At 41.5% G+C, this 20,663-nt stretch overlaps 1 protein-coding gene across 1 annotated transcript in view; it reads left to right on the top strand.

Moving 5' to 3' along the window:
- MEGF10 (multiple EGF like domains 10) overlaps positions 1–19,919 on the top strand; it is a 67,685-nt gene extending 47,766 nt beyond the window's left edge. Inside the window, exons 13-24 of the mRNA XM_059492773.1 lie at positions 1,455–1,601; positions 3,663–3,797; positions 4,098–4,226; positions 6,659–6,787; positions 7,869–7,997; positions 9,869–9,997; positions 10,541–10,777; positions 11,725–11,852; positions 12,015–12,138; positions 13,989–14,033; positions 15,484–15,690; positions 16,578–19,919. Coding sequence (XP_059348756.1) covers positions 1,455–1,601; positions 3,663–3,797; positions 4,098–4,226; positions 6,659–6,787; positions 7,869–7,997; positions 9,869–9,997; positions 10,541–10,777; positions 11,725–11,852; positions 12,015–12,138; positions 13,989–14,033; positions 15,484–15,690; positions 16,578–16,741 — 1,703 coding nt within the window. The 3' untranslated portion in view covers positions 16,742–19,919. The remainder of the gene's footprint in view (positions 1–1,454; positions 1,602–3,662; positions 3,798–4,097; positions 4,227–6,658; positions 6,788–7,868; positions 7,998–9,868; positions 9,998–10,540; positions 10,778–11,724; positions 11,853–12,014; positions 12,139–13,988; positions 14,034–15,483; positions 15,691–16,577) is intronic.
- Positions 19,920–20,663: the final 744 nt, after the last annotated feature.

Below are 20,663 nucleotides of genomic sequence, written 5' to 3'. Positions count from 1 at the left end.
TGCTGAGAACCAAGTCAGCACTGCCTCTCAAATGTAGATGGAGACAGGAGAACGGCAGACACTGTCTGGGCAGGCAGAAAGTGAAAAAGGAGTGATGCAAGCAGCCTTTCATTTTCTGATAATAGGTTTGTTTTAGGTCAGTGCTGATGACCATGGTGCAGTTAGGGCTTCGAGGTGGCCTGGGTACCGTCTGTCAGTATCTGAATTTTTAAAGGCAGGTGTTGTTCTGTTGTGCTGGCACAGGTTGGTGCAATCTGTTGAAACACATATTTGACTCTTCAGTCTGTTGATTGTCCTGCAGAGAAAAACAGTTCAAGAGTCTGGATTTGTACCTTTCCTCTAATTAGAGGGTTGGTTTTTAGATATGGGCAGCTTTGCGAGGCACATGCTGGGGGTGATGAGGAATCACCTCTTAGTCTGATCTATCAGCAAACCATGTAATTATTTCTCGGTATTTTTACAAGCAGTGGGTTCAAAGTTAAAAGATTTTTTTTTCCTTGTCACATGTAAAACTGTTTTGCTTTTTTTAGGACCCTGGCAGCCATTGAACCTGTGGCATATTTTGCTGGAAATACTTACAAAGCAAGACATGGTTGTGGTTGGATCCAGTCCACTTTTCCCTTAGTGGAGGGTTCATTCAGTGGAGGCATTACAATAAAACTTGATTGTTAATGCAAAGTGCTGCAGACACAATAGGGTCTGAGTTCCACGGTGGTGCCTGCTGGCATTTAACATGCACAGTGCTTCTTAAAAAGCAGGGAAATTATATTTAATGCTGCTGCATTGTGAAGAAAAATGACAAGGAAACAAACAAAAGAACCCAGCAAACAAATTGTGATTGGATGATTGTGATGGGTGGCGTGTGTTAGGATCTATGCGTAGAGATTCAGGTTGTGGCCATTTTACAATCAGTTTTATACTGAAACAGGTTAAACAAAGCACTGGCTGACCAGCATCCTTAACACTGTGGCAGCTCAGCATTTTGGAATGCTCACGTGGTGTGTTTGGAAACCCTTTGTGTGCACTGCATTTTTCCGTTCACTACGAGGCTGAGCAGTAATCAGCTCACCACTAATTAGAAATCATTCCGTGCCCTGCACCCCATTATTATACACAAGTTATATGAGACACAAAGAATGCTCAGAGGGAAAAGTTCCTGCAGTACCTTCTGCCGTGCATTTCCCAAACATAAAATCTGAAACAAAAAAAACCTTCTGCTGTTTTGAAACAGCCGTTATGGAGGAAGCAAAAGCCATTTATGTGCCTCTCACCAAAGCTGGAATATGAGGGAAATTCACTGTTCTGGAGAAGGCAGGAACAGAGAGGCAGGTTTATCTTGTGGTGCTTTCCTGATGTTAGTGATGTTTTGATAAACAGGTTTAAAGTTCAGCAAAGGTTTAACCTAACTGTGCACAAGAGCTCTTCACAGATGTTTTGTTTGTTTGTGGTTGCAGGTATTCACTGTGACAGTGTGTGTGCTGAGGGACAGTGGGGTCCAAACTGCTCCTTGCCTTGTTACTGCAAAAATGGAGCATCCTGCTCTCCAGATGATGGCATCTGTGAGTGTGCACCAGGATACCGAGGCACCACTTGCCAGAGAAGTAAGGACATCATAAATGCTCTAAAAATCTCTGTTTCTTCCTCAGTTGCTTGGTAAACATATCCCACAACATCCTAATGCTTTGCTAATTGCAGTCTGAAAGGGTAGGAAACACTCCTTGATTGGACATTTTGTCAAAATACATGAATATTCAGGAAAAAAAAAGGATTACCTGAAATGAACAAATGTTTCATCTAGTAGTGCTCTTCTTGTTATGGTACAGCTTTCCTTTTATTCACTGTGTGTCCTGTGGCACTGTTATGAACATGACTTTCCAAGACATTCATAGGGGATTCCATTCTAAAGCATTTCCAAACATGGTTGATGAGTGTTAAGTTTGTAATACAGGTAAATAAAACATACTTGAGTTTCAGAAACTAAAAGCCTTCCCGTTGTCTGCTAGGGACCAATAGCTTAGTTAATATTTGGGGCTTCAACACTTGTTTTGTAAGAACAGTCAGTGAGATCAGGCCCCACAGTAAGCAGAGAATGTCACATGTACCCATGGCTCCTTTTGAAAAACTTGTCTGGGTAAAGTACAAATTTCACAAAGAGAGATACAGATGAACTAAGGAAACTCATGCCAGAATTAGGGAGGTAGATAATAACTCTGCCCTCCCAAGATTTGTCACATTTTTCCAGCTGTCTTCAGTTTGAATCACTGAAGCTATGAGGGAAGGGTGTTCAGGGAAGAGAAATGTGATTTGTCTGGAACTGGAGGGGAGCCCAGTTTCCAGAGCAGGTCTCCCAGAAACAGGATCCAGAAGCAGGTGGGTTAAGGACAAGCCAAGATGCTGCTGGCTCTTCCAAAAGAGGCTAAAAAGGCAGGAGATGACCTGCAGTGGTCACTGCTGGGAGAAGGAGAACCAGAGGAAGGTGAAGTTCTATCAGTCCAGGAATGGCAGCATTTCCAGCTGAAGGCTGTGTCATGGCTCTGCTAAATCCCATGTCAGTGTGGCATTAGTATTCCTTGAGCATTCCTGACTGTGAGCACTAATTACTCTCACTATCTAATCTCTGTGGGCCCTGCAGTCAATCAGTGCATCCAAAGTGCAACGCTGCCATGTAAAAATGTTCCCTGGTGTTTCGGAACTGTGCCTCTAACCTGGACAAGGGGCTCCCAGTCCAGTGCCCCTCTGAAGCACAGTCTGCAGGCTGGGAAGACAAAGGTCATAGGAATAATTTGGATCCTGGTCAGAAACTGCCTTTTCAGTAAACAGGAAGACCTTTTGGCACTGTTTCACTTGGAGAAGTTAATCTCCCTGGAGAGATCCTGGCCATATAAGTTGTATCAAGTGTGTAATTAAAAGACTGAATCTTGAATGAAATTGAAATATTGAAAAGATTCCAAGGTAGTTCAGTCAGTGCTAATTGCAGCTGTTCAGGTATTTCTCTTGGTCTCTTACCTAATATTCTAATTTATCAGGAAATAAATGCCAAAAGGGATTAGATCAACAAAGAAGGAGAAGCAGCCTTTTTTCCTCCCATTTTTTTCTTTTTCTTCTTGAGAAACTTGTGCTTTTAGCATCACAATTAACTGCACAACTCTGTATTTCTGGTCTCAGGTTCCCTGAAAGTTAGAGTGACTCTGTAAAAGAAAGGCTGATTGGAAAACATCTGTGCTTTTTATCCAGTGAAGTTGTGGCTATTTTGAATTCCAAGTTAGAAAACACATCAGGAATCAAGGTCTAAGATGGCCTTACTCATCTGGAGATAAAACTGTTCTCTCTCTGTTACTTCAGATGGGCTTCAAAAGATGTCCTTGTTTGGCAAAAAAAAAAAAAAAAAAAAAAAAAAAAAAAAAAAAAAATTTGCATTCCAAACATTATCCAAGTTCAGGGTGGCTTGACATCCAATGGAACGTCAACAAAGCGGCGATGAGCCAGAGTTGCACCAAACCCTTGAGGAGAGGGAGCAGGTCTCGTTTGGGGAGCGTAAATCACCGAGCTGCTCAGATAACAGCAGCCACCTCTGTGGCTGGCAGGCAGCGCCAGCCCCCGGCCAGGCCTGCAGGGAGGCAGCGGAGCCACCGGCAGTGACAGCCTGTCCCCTCTGTCCGCAGTCTGCTCGCCCGGCTTCTACGGCCACCGCTGCAGCCAGACGTGCCCCCAGTGCGTGCACAGCAGCGGGCCCTGCCACCACGTCACCGGCCTGTGCGACTGCCTGCCCGGATTCACAGGAGCCCTCTGCAACGAAGGTACCACGGGGAGCCCCCATTCCATCACCCGGGGGCTGCCACGCCCAAGATGCTTGCTGTTGTGGAATGCTCAGTGCATCAGTCAGAGCTGTTCATCCTTGAAGTGGTTTCGTCCTCTATGCTCTTAACTGCATTGTTTGAGTGGTGAATATGGATGTTGTGCCCACTGTGATTTATAATACCTTGCTTTTACCCTTATACCTCTCTCAATCCAAATATTAGTCGTTTTCTCCTGAAATGAAGAAAATGAAATCTTGTTCTGATCACTAAGGAGTTCTCATTCTGACAATTTCTCCTCAGTATGTCCCAGCGGCAGATTTGGGAAGAACTGTGCTGGAATATGCACCTGCACCAATAATGGGACTTGTAATCCTATTGATAGATCCTGTCAGTGCTACCCTGGATGGATTGGTAGTGACTGTTCTCAGCGTAAGTACCAGGAGTTTTTTCACCTTTAATTTTAGAACAAATAATCAGGGTTTTCTCAGGCATAGGTTAGTGCTCTAGCTGCACAACCATCCTTGTCCTCACTAAGCATTTAAACATTTTGTTAAGAAATTTTTCACTGTGCCTTTTTTTTAAGTGCTTGTAATTCTGTGATGCATTTTCCTCCTTCTTCCTTTTATAACAAGAAACAGATAGACGTGTTTCCACAGATAGACATTTTTAGTGTCATTCTGCCTCACTCAATGAGTATTTTCCTGTGCTGAACTCATTGGACTCTTCATTACTGCTTTAAAAAGGAGAAGGGAAGGTTCTAATTTTACTGTCTTTTGTAAAGTTACTTTATTAAGTAGTCACTCCCCATATGCCTGGATGGGTCTATGAGATTTACTAATTAGAGGAAAGAATTGTTTTAAGGAAGACTCTCACAAGAAGCATACCCAATCCCATAAGGTGCTAAAATCCACACAGTCTGAAACACACACTTGCCAAAATTTCACTCAACCCACTTTTGTGACTAAAAGAAGCTGCACCATACCCTGAAATGTCAGGCACTGTGCTGGGGTTTCCAGGGAAGTGCATTTTTTAATAACATGGCTCATTGGTTCATATCATTTACGGTTTGACTGGCCCAGGTTACCAGGCTCTGCACAAGTGCAGGGTAACATCTGGTCAGTTTGGGAAAAGAACCCGAAAAACAACTTTCCTGGCTAACTTCTGTGAAGTGATTAGCATGCACAGCCCAGTACGATACCAAAATAAATCCTGGGCCCATTCCTGTGGAAGCCAGTGGCTACAAAGGTCCCTGTTTTTATGGTAAAATAACTAGGTAGTTGGGAGAGTAGCAGAATAGGGGTATTTAGGAAGAGGAGGGACTTACTCACTGCATCAATATCAAGAAAATGGTGCCAGCAATATGAATGGAAGTGTTTATTGAGGCTGTGCTCAGAGACCATAACAGAGGAAGTTTATTTGCTTTGTATAAAGGCCTTTCGTTCACATGGAAAATAATGATTCCATTAATTTCTTTCAGAACCAGCGACCTTTTTTAAACTTCTAACCTTTTGCCTGTATGTGATTTACATTCCTTCCTAGCTGACCACTAATTTCAAACACAAAACAATAACAAAAAAAGCAATTACAAGGCACAGCTGAGGTGAAAGTAATAAAAAACCAAACTTAGTGGAGTTTTTTTAATTCATCATAATATAATTTTTGATGAACTGAAATTTGGGGTAAAAAGGTGATACTTTGGAAAAGTACAGCCCACTTATACATGACTCATTATGCAAATGTTAAAGGATTCAGGAGTTTTATTGGTCTCAGGCAATCAGACCAGTACAAAACAATAAGGAGTTACTCTTTTAAATTTACACAGGAATAAAACCAAGGCTTCAGTGTCTGACCTCTTGCTTCTCTCCTATGAAATACTGACACTGTACTTCCATAAAACCATTTTTAAAGTACTAAATAATTATTTGTTTTACTATTTTTTTTTTAATATTAACTACTACTTAAAGTACTTTGCTTTCTTTACTAAAGGAAAAAACTCCTCAAGATGAGAATCTACTCAACAGAAAGGGTCTATTCTTAGAGTACCCTCTTCACTTAGTGATATTCTACCATGAAGAAAATTATCTTTTGCTGTCTCTGAGTAGTAATTAGTATTTTGGAACCACTTCACAGTTCTAGTGGCAGCACATAGCATCAGATTCATCCATCATGACATTTCCAAAGCAGCCAGTAAATTCTGTCTCATAATGAGTCTACATGATTGTGCAAAAAATAATCTCCATTCTGTGGATAATTACTTGGTGTTTAGAAATTTTATATTGATTATTGGATAATTACTTGGTGTTTAAAAATATTTTATTGATTATTGGACCCACGGAAGCAACTGAATTAACCAGATTAAGGTACAGACCTGATTATCTTCACCACATTTAGGCAAATACATAAAATTTAACAGTGGAAGTACAAGAAGCAGGCTCAGTATAGGATCTAAATCTCTAAGCTATATATGAGTTTCCACCTTCTCTGTTTTCCTTCAGTTACTGAGGTTTAAAAGCTGTGTCACCTTGACTGTTTGCAGAGTAAAAAATAAGTGAAGAAAGTAAACCTAATGGCTTTCTCTGTGAGAAAGCTGCTGTGAATGCCCTATTTACTGAGTATAGAGTATGCATTTTTCACCCATTTAATATTTTTAAGCACTTTTTACCTGGAGTAAAACGATGCCTTAGCTGAAATAAATGAATAAATCTATGGCTGTTTGCTCAGAGCAGAGCGGCCCAAAACATGAACTCGAGAGAAAAGCAGCGAACAAAGCAGTGCTCGTGTGTGAATGGAAGCAGCTCTATTCATGTGCATCAAGGAACCTTTGTCATCTGAGGTTAATTAATTGCTCTGGGTTGTTGCAGCCTGCCCACCTTCCCACTGGGGACCAAACTGCATCCACACGTGCAACTGCCACAATGGAGCTTTCTGCAGTGCCTACGACGGGGAGTGCAAGTGCACCCCGGGCTGGACTGGCCTCTACTGCACACAGAGTAAGTGAATTTTGTGCTCGTCCTTAGTCTGAACATCAGTGACACAGTTACCCTCCAGAACAGCTTGAACCTGGAATCCAAGTGCTGATACAGAAGCTGTTTCTATTTAGAATCTTGAAAGATTATTTCACTAGGCTGTAACATCATAATTTCTTCTGGAATTTTCTTCATGTAATAATACATTAGTTCTGATTATTTTTTTTTTCCCTAAGAGCTTTTTAAAGTAAAATAGTATGCAGTGACTGGGGGTAGGTATGTGTCATTCATTAAGTGCAAACTAAGAGTTCATACAAAGTTTAAGAAATAAACATTTGTTAGAAATAAATATGAGTAAAGCTGACTTCTTATCTTTTTTGCTTTACACTTTCAGTTTGGTTTACCTTCAGTTCAGGTTGCCATCACTGACTGTGATCCTGGCCACAGCCCCTGCATTTAACCTCAAGAAAAATTGGACTGCTGACTGTATTTTGCATTCAGTGTTCAAATACATGTTTTTCATAAAATCAGAACTTTGCTGTTTCAAATGAGTAATGTCATAGTGGCAGGAAATAACAGATACATTACAGGACCATATGGATGCAGTTCTGGGAGACATTCACTATGCTGGTTCAGCTGTCAGCTCTCAGGGGTTTTTTGCTTCCTGCTGGTGAATAATGATCTCTTTGCAGTGGTGTGTCTTCCTCATACTGAAATGGTTTCTTTGTAAGTAGCTCAGGTACAATGTGTTGTTGTTTTGGCTTTTTTAATGCTTCAGTACAAACCACGAAGGAAATCTGGCCAGAGAGTCACTGACTGATGGGCAGGCTCCCAAGGTGCCCTCAAATCTCTTTGGAAGCCCATTTCTTCAAGGAGCTGTCTTTTCAGAACCTCTGCTGCCAGCACCATTTCCCAAATTCATTTTTGCCTGATGTGTGTTTTACACCACTCCACACCAGGAAGGTTTTGGTCCCTTGGGCTTGCAGAACTCTCCATTTCAGGAGCTGCAGGAGCAACCCTCGGCAGCACACCAAACCAGAATGTTTGCCTTCGCTCCCAGAGCAGCTGTTTCACCCCTCTCCCCCTCTCTCTGCTTGTGTTCCAGGGTGTCCCCTGGGCTTTTTTGGGAAGGACTGTGCCTTGATCTGCCAGTGCCAGAACGGAGCCGACTGCGACCACATCAGCGGGCAGTGCACGTGCCGCACGGGCTTCATGGGGCGGCACTGCGAGCACAGTGAGCACACCCTTCCCTCCTTCCCTCCTTCCCTCTGCCTTGGGACACAGCCTCTGGCCTCCAGGGCCACATCCCATGGACACACAGCTGGCCACAGGCTTTTCCAAACAGTTAAGGACCCCACAGAATTGAGCTGTCTGTCACAATTGTGGTTTCTGTTCCTCTGCGCTGCGTTTTAGTCGCTTTGGGCGTGACGCTAAAGGAACACCCAGTTACTCCATCGTGTAAAAGCAGCAAAATTAATCCAAGGGATTGTCACTAGAATCCTGTGAAAGTAATGAAATGTATCCATTAGTACAAACCACAGTGACAGCTCATAGTTGGAAAACTGGAGATAAGAACTAACACATCAGTGCTGGCGGATGAAATCAACCTTTGCAGTGTGGGTTTACAGCACAGCTGGTTTGTTTTGTTTTCATGTTTTCACACACACGTGTGCTGCTCTCCTCAGGAAGATTAGGGATAACACCACTGACATCACTGGTGGTGTAATGTTGTGCAACATTAAAAGAATAATCAGGCTCGTGAGCACAGCACTGTTTGTCCAACCTTTGCTGACTTTACGGGACTCTGCTTCCAAATTTGTTCATTCAAATGACATCTGTGTTTCTCCTCAAAACATCACTAATGTTCAGGAGAAGGTAACTTTTTAAGATAGTCTCTTGATGTCAAAACATCTCTTTGAATAATTTGGCAAATCTGTTACAGATTTTTTATCCTTCAAGTTGATAATAATGATTTAGCAGGGTTTAGCATGTTTTGGTGTTCATACTAATTCAGATCTTGAAATGCAAAAATATATTGTGACGTGGTGGGTTTTGGCCACCCATTTACCTCAGTATTTATAATCTTGTTTTATTGAGTGTAATCAAGAGAAGGAGGAGGTACATAAACATGAATTTTTTCACTTGAGCTGGGATTTGTCAAGGCTGCAAGACTCTTTTTTGGCACGCTTTGTGTTATTTTTTAAATTATTCCAAATTAGGAATGCACGAAAGATGAGTTAGATTCTTTTAAAAGTACAAAAGGAAATAAATATAAGTGCAGAACTCTCAAGAAATTTCAGAAAAAGTGAAGAAAGACTACATTTGCTAAAACCATCAGAACTGCTGTAATGTGCCAGGCCACACAGTACCAAGTGGTGGCAGTATAAAAGAAATTATTTTTGTCAGTATAGGGTAATTCTCTACCAGGATACCTACATGAGGTAGGAGACACTTTGATCAGTAATTAAGTATTACATTCAAGTAATTCAAATAATTAAGTACAACTTCTCCAGTTACCTTATTCTACATAATTTGGCATTTTTCTCCTGTTGGTAGTTTCTCAGTGTATACATTGCAGTATCAGAGCATGCAATGGGCAGCAGCTGTATTTCTCTGTAAATGTGTGGTGCATTTTGGACTCACTGTTAGGGTCCTTTCCTTTTGCTGTTTTACACCAGCACACCTGTCACACCACAGAACACCATCCAGGTGTTTGGCTCCATCTGTATGACAATGAGATTTTTCAGGCGCTGGGATCTGAGTCTTCTGGCTCTTTATACACAGCTTGCCCATTTCTTCACTGCCTTCTAATTTCTAAGAATTTATCTTTTTTTGCCTTTTTTTTTTTCCCCCTTGTTTCCTTGCTGCACTGCCTCGGTGGCACTGCAGGTGAAGCATGAACACCCATCCGAGCACAGCTTCTCTCCCTCCTGCACCCCGAGGAGGATGCTCCTCGTGGGAGCATCTCCAGGAGAGATCTGATGCTGGTGACACATTGCCACCTGCTGCCCAGGGACAGGAGCGTGTGGGGCTGGGCTCCTGTGCTGCTGCAGACCTGGAACTCCAAACTTCAATGAGGTTTTTGTTGCTTTTTGTCGTGTGCAGAGTGTCCCCAGGGCACGTACGGGTACGGATGCCGCCAGATCTGCGACTGCCTCAACAACTCCACCTGTGACCACATCACAGGCACCTGCTACTGCAGCCCGGGCTGGAAAGGGGCCAGGTGTGATCAAGGTAAGCCCGGACATAATCACATTTATTGGCATCTTTTCACACGGAAACTGGCCTCAGCTAGTGAACGCCATCTCTGTGTCGTTCATTAAATAAATCTAACAGGTGGAGTTTTTTGTGTAGCCCATTCTGCAGTGTTAATTCATGTAACTTTTTGAAGCTTTAAATTAGATGAGAGATAATTAAAACTGTAGCAAAGTAAGTGGAGTGTGGATTTGCATGAAATTGCAAGGCAGTGCTTCTCAAAGGTGCTGATGGAGCATGGGCTTTACCTGCCCTGTTCTTTTGCCCAAAGAACGTTGTTACTTTTTCAAATTCATGAAAACATCTCTTTTCTGAGTGAAAATTCTGAGTGTTTTTCTTTTCTGTGAAGATTCTAAGTTTGAAGATTCTAAGATTCCTTAAATTTAGGATTGGTTCCTGACAGAGTTCTACTCTGGCCTTACTAAATACAGTTATATTTAGAAGTGAAATTTCGTCTCCTGCTCCCGACACGTGGCCCCTCTGGGTTTATGGCATTTACTTTCATTGCTTCCTCTGTTCCAGCTGGTGTAATTATAGTGGGGAACCTGAACAGCCTGAGCCGTACCAGCACTGCCCTCCCTGCTGACTCCTACCAGATAGGAGCCATAGCTGGCATCATCATCCTTGTCCTGGTGGTGCTCTTCCTGCTGGTGCTGTTCATCATTTACAGGCAGAAGCAGAAAGGGAAGGAGACACACATGCCCACTGTCACCTACACCCCTGCCATGAGGGTCATCAATGCAGACTACACCATTTCAGGTATGGCGTGTTTAGAATGCTTTTCTCTTTTTCCCCCCTCCACCTCTTGTCTTTGTGCTCAGATCTGCCCCTAACAGGGCTTGAATTCACATATTTCTGCTTTTTGAGACCATGAAGGTGGCACACCCTGGAAAAACGTCTTAACTCTAAAGAAAAGTGACCATTTACTTCGCCTTCCTGTGCAACATTTTACACCCTCAAAATTTTTTTCTGCATTAAACGTGGACATTTATATCCTCTGAGCCTGCTTTTATATATATATATACAGTTGGAATGTGGCAAAATCTGGTTTCTACAAGGGACTTTAAATTCAATGCCAAGAGCTTGAATAAAGGAAGAGCGTAGAAAATCAGGGTTTCATGCTATCTGTAGCAAGATTCTGCAGAGAAACAGACAGCAAAAGGTTTGAAACTGACTAAGGGAAGGAGCAGTGGAACAAACAAGAGTTTTTGACTTACTGTAGTGCCTGTGAGTTGGGATTCAGTGGGTGCATGAAACTTGAGGCCATTGTGCCTTCTCAACACCGCTGTCAAGGAAAGCTGAAGAAGGCAGCAGGAAGACTCCTCTGAGTTAAGGAAAAGCAAATAGCAAAGGTCCTGGTGTTCTTGGAGCACCAGAAAATGTTGATGCAGACTTGATGGTACAAGTGACTACAGTGATGGCTAGAAAAGAAAAACAGAGCAAGGATCCACAGCAGAGAGAGGGGTTGAGTTAGCAGGCTACACTAGAATGCTCCTTGCTAAAAGTGAGGACATGACTTGTCACTCACTGCCCTGCTTCTCTCATTTCTTGGAATGAGTAAAAAATACTTAGGTTTGTGTTTGTTGGGGGTTTTTTTAGGAATCTCCAGGTCAGATTCGAAAATCAGCGCAGCACTCTCTCTCAGAAATTTACCTTAAGGAAGAAATTCTGTGTTTTTGTTCATTTTCCTTTCTTTTTATTTCCAGAAACCATCCCTCATACCAATGGTGGAAATGTCAACAGCCACTACTTCTCCAACCCCAGTTACCACACTCTGACCCAGTGCTCCAGCCCACCTCATGTCACCAACATGGAGAGACTGACCTTGGCAAAGGTAAAGCAGGAAAACGTGGAAACTTCTGGCAGTCTTTAGTTTATTTTACATCGTTCCCTAATCTCTCCTATTTGGCTTGTTTTTGCTCTTCCTGATCACCACCTGGAAATTCAGCATCTCCCCTTCAGTTTCAGTTTTATTGCCTCTCTTTCTTTGGAATAGGCAAAAACCAGCCAGCTGTTTGTGAACCTGAAAAACATGGAGCCTGGAAAACGAAGTGCTGTCATGGACTACACGGGAACCCTGCCAGCAGACTGGAAACACGGCGGCTACCTCAATGAACTTGGTAAGAATAAAAATTAAAAAAAAGAGAGGAGGAGAATGGGAATGTTGTTCACTGGATGTGGGATGCATCCCTTAAGGCAGGAAGAGATTAACAAGTGACCCCTTGTGAGGAATGGTGGAACAGTTTTTGGTGCCCAGTGCAGACATGGCATGTACAATATCTCATTTTTATTAAAAGATTTGCTTATTCACTAGTTTCATGGAACAATGGGAGTCTGCTTGGACAAAATTACAAATTCCTATCAAATAAATGAAAGGTTGCATATATTATTTTTTTAAAATCACCGCAAGATGCAATCAATGGTTTAAAAAGTATTTTTGCATAACCTGAGCCACTACAGATGTAAATAGTAGATCTTCCCAGGCATGCCTCCTGTTTGCTAAAAGAGCATTGTCTTTAAGGAGAGAAATTCCCAAGAAATGGTGAGAGTTGCTGTATCCTGCTTGTCACCCTTTTCCACTCTCATGCATTCCAAAAAGGCTGGACTGCACTGCCCAGTGAAAGCCTTAAAGAGGACTTTCAATGGCAATATAATTCAGAAAATTTAATTACTTTCGTTTCTGGTATTTACATATATCAGACCCTGGGATTCAGAACAACAGTATGCAGCACTGGTTTTGGTTTGTTTTTCCCTGCTCTTCCCCAACCTTGGTCAAACCACAGTTCAGGCTCAGATCTGTTGTGTTTGGTTTGGGATTTGGTTTTGGTTTTTTGTTGTTTTTTTTTTTTTTTTTTTTTTCAGGAAAGGATTTCAGTCATAATGCTCAACATTCAGCTTTATATTTTCTTAGAGCATTTGAACTTGCACTAAATGCTTCTGAGAGACACTTGCTGTGGTTAACCCAAGGCAGGGGCCCGTCTTGAGCAACAGGGAGGTTCCAGAGGACTGGATGAGTGCTGATATTGTGTCTGTTTGCTAGAAAGTAAAATAGAGTTACTTGGGTAACTTGAGGCTGGTGACCTGAGCAGTAAATCTGTGAAAACAACAGCACAGCTGACATGAGATCTAGTAAATAAAGATGGGGTAGGAATAAAATCAATTATGTGCAGGTCTCCTTAAAATAATACCACTTAACTCTTGAAAACTACTAATTTTGTTTAGATAGTGCATGGATAAAACCATTTTAGGCTTTTATAATGCTTCTAGCATAGTACCACAATACAGCCTAATTAAAAATGAGCTCTCCACAATATCAGTGAAAGCTATTTCAATAGATCAGTAACCAGGAAAGTGCCAGGTCTCTGCAGACAGCAGTTGTGCTCTGCTGTTTACTTTTATTGAGGGAAATCAGTGAGTAACAGGCAATTGCAGAGCTGTAGGTTCAGGTGCAAGGTGTTCAGGCCACTGGGGCTGGGACAGGCTGACCCTGATTTGGGAGTGATTGCATTTGGAAGCAGAGAAATAAGAACTGGAGCAAGCTCTGCATGCGCTGAGATTTTCAGGTCAAGGTGGGATGCCTTTCTGGTAGGTAGGGTTTATCCAGATCAAAAAAAAAAAGAAAAAAAAAAAAACAGAAAAACCAAGCAAAAAAAGTTTTAGTCCAACAGCATTTAATGGGATTGTTCAAGAGTGAGTAACTGGTGTTACGTGAGTTCAAACTTGAGATAATTTAATGGTCCCTCATGACCCACCTCCCCTGTTCCTGCTGGAAAATGTGGAAGCAAATGGTACAAGTGTTTCTGTACCCCCATCCTGGGCAGTTCCACAGCCCTTGTGAGAGAATTATTCAGCTAGGGCAGAAATGAGTCCCAAGGCAATTCCTAAACATTTACAAGCTGTTGTCTAATCACTTCTGTTTTCTTTGGTTTTAAAACTACCCTTTTTTTTTTTTGTATCATTTTCTCCTCAGGTGCTTTTGGACTTGATAGGGGATATGTGGGGAAGTCCCTGAAAGGTGAGGTTGTTTTCTGATGTATTTAGATGAAACTACATAGACATGCCTTCTATTCTTCCAAATTCCCTTTGGTTTATAGGTGAAGAAAATATAAAAAAATCATTCTGGAACTAAATTTTTCCTAGACACTGAATCAATGCATGATTGGTTTCTTTGCTGGTGTGGGTTATCTTTTTTTGAAGGGAGGTTGTTGGATTTTTATTTTTCTTTAAACCAGCAAAACCACAAACCCAAGCCATTTAAAGTCCCCTGTGTGTCGCATAGACCAAATGGTTTCTGTCATTCTTGAGTCACAACAGAGCTCAATTCTAGACTGCAGAACACATGCTGCCTCTGCTGAAAGGATTTAAAAGGCAATTCCAACTGCAGCTGGCCTTGGTCTGCATGACCACAAACCTTCACCACATCCACTGCAGGCCCCTGGAAAGGATATCAGCATTAAAAGCTTCAAAAATTCAGGGTAGTGGTGATCTGGTATTTTGATGTTCTGAATTATCCAGTTTTCTCACAAGACTTTCCATTGTACCACCCTAGTTTGGCACTTAGGAATGTGGTTAAGTGATGGATTTGGCAGTGTTACATAAATGGTGACTCAATGATCTGAAAGGTCTTTTACAACCTAAACAATTCTACACTTCGGTGATTACAGAAATCCCAGTTCAAATGAGTCACAAAATCATGAGCACCCATCCATTGACAGGTCCACCAGGTCAGTGTCATGTCGGATATGGAGTCAGCAATGAGCTAAGAAGTGTCATGTTAAATAACATATTATATCACAAACCAACACAGAGCACAAAGCAACACAAACACCACAAAATCACTTCCCAGCACCAGCAAATACATCTCTGAAATTATTCAGTTATTCATCCTTCAGTCTAATCCTGACGTCACAAGCCACCTGTTGTTTCCTTGCCAGTTTTCCTGTATGTGCCTTAGAGAAACTTAGAAGAAGCTGGTTATTCTTTTTGTGTACTCAGATACTCAACCTTTGCATCACCCAAGCCATCCCTAGATATCAATCATGCCATTTGCTGTTCACCCAGAGACTGCTCTTGGGAACAGTCTCAGATTTTAAGTGTCCTGACTTCAGCACCTAGAGGGGCAGGAAGTGTTCTGAAGTGCTTGTTAAAAATTGATTCTTCATCCTATCCTTATAATTGTCCCTGTATAATGCTAGGCACTATTTAAACCAGAACTGAAGATGCTCGGATTTTGCAACAGTAATTTACTGGTGGCAAGATGAAGTCCATTAAAGAGCATAGCAGCTGAGATGCTTTCATTGATTGTTGCAAATAATTTGGGGTGTTATAACTGGTTTGCATTTAAATATTCACTTCTGAGTGACTTTTTAGAACTCAGCATGAAACAAAACCCTTTTTTTTTTTTTGGTAGCTACGTCCATAGCACGCAGCATGCTCAAGACAGTAACATGCTTCTCTTTTGGCAGACCTGGTGAAGAACTCGGAGTACAACCTAAGTAACTGCTCACTGAGCAGCTCTGAGAACCCCTATGCTACCATCAAAGACCCACCAGCTCTGGTGCCAAAGAGTTCAGAATGTGGCTACGTGGAAATGAAGTCCCCGGCGCGCCGCGACTCCCCCTACGCCGAGATCGCCGGCTCTGCCACGGCCAGCAAGAACGTGTACGAAGTTGGTAGGTACAACATCTACCTCTGGGAGCTGGGGGGCAGCAAAAAAGAGCACAGGGCTTTTTAATCTTTGCTTCAGTTTCATCAAAACACACGGAAACCACCAGGAAAACAAAATTACGCGTTCCGATTCCATGTTCTGCCCAAAAGCTGTAATGAAAGTGTTTTTACTAATTTAGTATAATTCACACAAACAGGGTTTGAAGTACCTTCATATCTGTTCTGTCACCTACAGGTACCTCTGAATTGCCCTGGTGTGAAAGCTTTCCTTTAACCAACAGCATAAGAAAAGTTTAGCATTTGATTGCAATGTAATTCAGCTCTAGGTTAGACTGAAGTTATCCGTGGGAGGGTAAAAGTTCTGTTTCCTTCTCTTGATGAGAATAAAATGGCATCTTCACCCCCAAACGTAGTATTCCACTAATATGGGCCGTACCCAGTTGCCATATTTCTTTAGTTACAGAGATCTTTGGGGTCCTGTGGAGTGGTACTATCCTGATCATCTCTGGGCTGTAATAAATTGTGTCCAGTGTCACAGGATGTGTTTTCCTTTTCTGCATGCAATTAGAGAGCACTGAAATCCATCAACAGACCCATTCTGCTTTTAAGGACTGTTACAAAGTCTTGACTGAAACCCTCAAATTCAAGTTGTTGTTTGGTTTTTTTAAATTTGTTGAAATTGGAGACACATAAGAAGAGATGCTGTCTTGTCTGTCAGTAAAGACACTCATGGCAGGGCCCTGCTGCAAGTGCGAAGCAAAAACACCAACCTGTGTTTCTAGAGCTGCATTTCAGGACTCAGCAGGATCAGGAATCTTCCTGCTGAAGCAGAAACTGAAATAAAGCATGAGTGTTTTCCCTGGATTTGAGTGCGTGCTGTCTCTCCTCACAGAGCCCACGGTGAGCGTTGTCCAGGGCGCGTTCGGCAGCGGTGGCGGGCGCCTCGGCCAGGATCCCTACGACCTCCCAAAAAACAGCCACATTCCCTGCCACTACGACCTGCTCCCCGTGAGAGAGAGCCCCACGCCCTCCACAGAGGGGCTCAGCAGCAAATGACCCCGCAGGGAGCTGATGCTGCAGCCCTGGGACTCCGAGGGGCAGAACGGCGCGGCCGCGCTCCCTCCGCTCTCGTTTGCCATCGCTCTGAGCTCCTGACCTGTCCTGCAGATAATTGCTGTACCTTGAGCAGAATCTCAGCACGAGGTCTGTATTGTGTATACAAGTGACAGATGGACAAATGCCACACTCTGGGGATCCTGATTCTTCTTCTTGTTTTTGTTTTTTTTTCATGGCAGTAAATTTTATAGAAACAGGTATGCAACACATTTATACTGTAATATACTGGCTTAAAAAAAATAGTAGTTTGCAGATTAGTATTGATAACATCACATTTTAGCGACTTCAAATATAGGCTTCATGTCTGTCATGTTCCTGAGTAGTAATACTCCCAGGACAGTGCAATTTACCAAATACCACTTTGTACAGGTGATCTGATTCACCAGTTACTCACTCGTAGAAGGAAAACTGCCTTGCCAAATTTTACCTTCCATTCTTACCTTTAGTCAAGACATATTACAAGAAACAAGATCTGATGGGGATAAGGAAGCACAGTGTTGCAGTTGTTTGGGAAATCCACCATCAGGCTTTGCTGTCTCCATTGCAGGTGGTGGATGTACTTGGCTTGAATAGTTCTGGAGATAAATGATTGCATACATCAATATTTACATGATGCTTCAAGATCTCTTAGTACTGTAGACCCAGCACCAGTCTTCAACAAGTATTTTGCTCCAGTTCAGCTTCATACGTTGCAGTTCTGACCACTGTTTCTGCCACACAAACTAATAATCCAAAACATATCAGTTATTACTTCAAAAAAGATGTAAATTGAATCAGTTTATTTTTGTCACCACGGACTGATTACGTAAGGAGTGGACAAAGGTGATGACTTCTGTAAATCTTAACTGCAAGGAAGGGTTTACATTTTATAAAAAGGTAGTAATAATTACTGTAATATAGGATAAAGATAGTCAAGTGTTCTGACTTTTTTTTTTCTTCGAAATAACTAAGCAAACTCTGTGCATACTTGCTAAAAAGGCACCTTTTCTTTTTTTATAGTTGACGTAGGGAAACACATGCTTAAGCTGGTCTTTTGCATTGCTAATAATATGACACATGTACCCCCCTCACCTTCATTAACTTCTCTCTCCATTTTTACGCTGTGTGTCTGTGTTTTTAGTGAGCTAGCTTGTAACTGAAAAAATATTCTAGTGTGTGTGTGTGTCCATTTCTTTTGCATTTTTGCCAACTGGCCTTTTGTTTGTCTGGTTCAAGGGACCTCTGGGCAGAGCAAGAGTATCCAAGTAAGAATTCACAGTGATGTCAGTCAGGATGATTAAAAAATACCTAACAGTTCAGACCGATTAATTAATTTGCGGGAAGAAAATGAAGGTGTTTTGTTGAGAATGACAACAAAAACACAGAAATAAAGTAAAAACCAATTCCTCCTTAAAATTTAGCTTATTCTGTTGATCATGTGGCTGGACATCATCTTCCCAAAACAGCCCCTTTTTCCCAAAAGAGGCTTTCAGTCCTTCCAAAGTAATCTCTTACGAGCTGCACGATTTGGTGGAAATCAAATTCACCAAGGGATCCATCCATTGGACAGAATTTTCCCCCAACGCATCAACCTGAAGATTACATGGTTGTTACAGATGAGATATCCTCTCTCAGTGAAAAGTTATTTTTAGGAAGCTAAGAGTGAGGTGCCAGCATTTAACGTGACCTGGCAGTGCCTCTGCAGCACCTGGTCCTGAGGGTTGCTGTGTCACTAATGGATGGGGAGAAGGATCCTGGCTATTCTGCAGTTCCCTGGGCATTTCTGGTACATCCTTGGAATAAAGAATTCCATTACCTTTGGATTTGGAAAGTACAGGTATTAGCTAGGAGATTTCTAAGGCTCCTTGCCATTTAATCCCTGTCTAAGATGAAGTATTGATTGGGTTTGTATGCATCTAGATAAAATGTAGAGCTACTGATACATACATTTTTTTTTTTGTATTGTGTGAAACAGACTTTAAAATAAAACCTTTCTTCTCTAAAGCCATGAATAGAAAACGCTGCGTTTAACAATTGGGAGTTCACAAAAACTTCTTGCTCTTTTCGAAGACCACTAGGTAAATTATCTTCGTCACATAAACAATTCTTTTAACATGGAAAAGAGAAGAGCTGAATAAATGTCGGGATGTTTTTTAAATTTAGCCAGCACTCAGAGAATGGGCTTCACTTCACCACAGACAGGAATGGGAAGGGATGCCTTGCCTCTATGTGTTCACACTGCAGTAGGGACAAAATGTGGCATTGAAAATGGAGGTGGCTCTCCCCTAGCAACATGTCACCATTTCAATAAAAAGCTGCACCAAGTTAATAAATAGCTGATTTAAGTAGTGAATATAAACTTTAGGCTTTAAATACTGTAGGCATTATTAATTCAGGCCACTTAGAAGCATAACAAACCCCACAGCTTTCTGCTACGTCCAAGATTTTAATCACAACACACTGTTACGCATAAAATCTGTCCTCATCTTGATCTACCCAGAGAACTTCCATTAACTTTAATTGGAGATGCACATGCAGATTACAGGAAGAAAGATTTCATTGTGCTCACACTTTCTGCTGAGACAATCTGCAAGTTCATACTGAAGTGCAGTTAGGATAAAATCAAAAGCAAGGAATGTGTTACTCTAAATATATTGGATTTTCAAGTACACTAACAACAATTTTTTATCCAATATGTGTCCAAATCGTAATTCTTACACCGAAGCTCCAAAGTCCAGACTGAAGATCACAGAGCTAGTTTTGACAAAAAATGCTTCATATTAAAGATTGTATATACAGTATCTGAAATCACTGAAAGCAAATGAGTGTATGTAGAGAAAACCTTGTCATTTGATACTCTCATCCTAGTGCTAGAGCACTGAACATAACTTTGCAGTTTTTTAGCCGACAAGACTTCACTTTGATATGATTGAACTGTATTATATTTTTAAAGAAAACCTATTAAGTATGCCTGGCTTTTTTTTTTCTTAGTTGTAACAAAAAAAAGGTGTTTTGTTGTGAAAACATATATATATTTTCCAAAGATGACTGATGTTCATCATTCTCCCTTTCACTACCATATATTTCACTTCACATCCCTGTAGGTTAATACAATAAAGTTTCTAATGAAAGATAAGAAGTGCTTTGATTTTTTTTTTTTTTACTTTGTTTTTCATTTGCCTACAAGAGACCTTGAAATAGCACAGGCAATGTATGAAATGTCATATTTGCTCTCATGGTTGCTCTCAGCTGGCAGCTGGGTACCATGTGGGTACCAGGGAGGAACAGAGGAAATGAAACTCCGTGGATTGAAATAAGAACAGTTTAATAACTGGAAGAAAATCAATTACTAGTACTGATTGTAGTACAAACCCAGAAAAATTCATCATAGATGTCTAATGTTTCAGATTTAAAAAGCTACAATCCAGTATTGTAAAAGTACAGTTCTACTTTCCAGACCTTTCTGTGCAAATCTCAGAAATGTCCTTCACTGCTGTTGAAATGGGGCTCAATCTTAATCCTAAGTAATTAACTTGTTTTACATTCAAATGGCCATCTTATTAATGAAAAAGTTGCAAAGACTGATCCTGTTTAACTACATAAGGCAAATGATCATTGGTCATAAAGTAGTATTCTCCATAAAGAGTCTGCATGATTCCACATAAGGAAAAAAAGGGTTGGGACATTCACGGAATCAATCAGGTTGGGAAAGACCTTGGAGATCACCAAGTCTCAAGCTGCAACCTAACACCACCTTATCAACTAAATTATTCTAAATTGAGGGCCCCGGAGCTGACACAGCACTCGAGGTGTGCCCTCACCAGGGCCAGTACAGGGGCACAGTGCCCTCCCTGCTCCTGCTGGCCACACCATTCCTGATCCA

The sequence above is a fragment of the Ammospiza nelsoni genome, chromosome Z, assembly GCF_027579445.1.
Source record: "Ammospiza nelsoni isolate bAmmNel1 chromosome Z, bAmmNel1.pri, whole genome shotgun sequence".
Classification (NCBI taxonomy): Eukaryota; Metazoa; Chordata; class Aves; order Passeriformes; family Passerellidae; genus Ammospiza; species Ammospiza nelsoni.
Note: the sequence above shows the minus strand (reverse complement) of the source record. Positions and strands in the feature narration are given on the sequence as shown.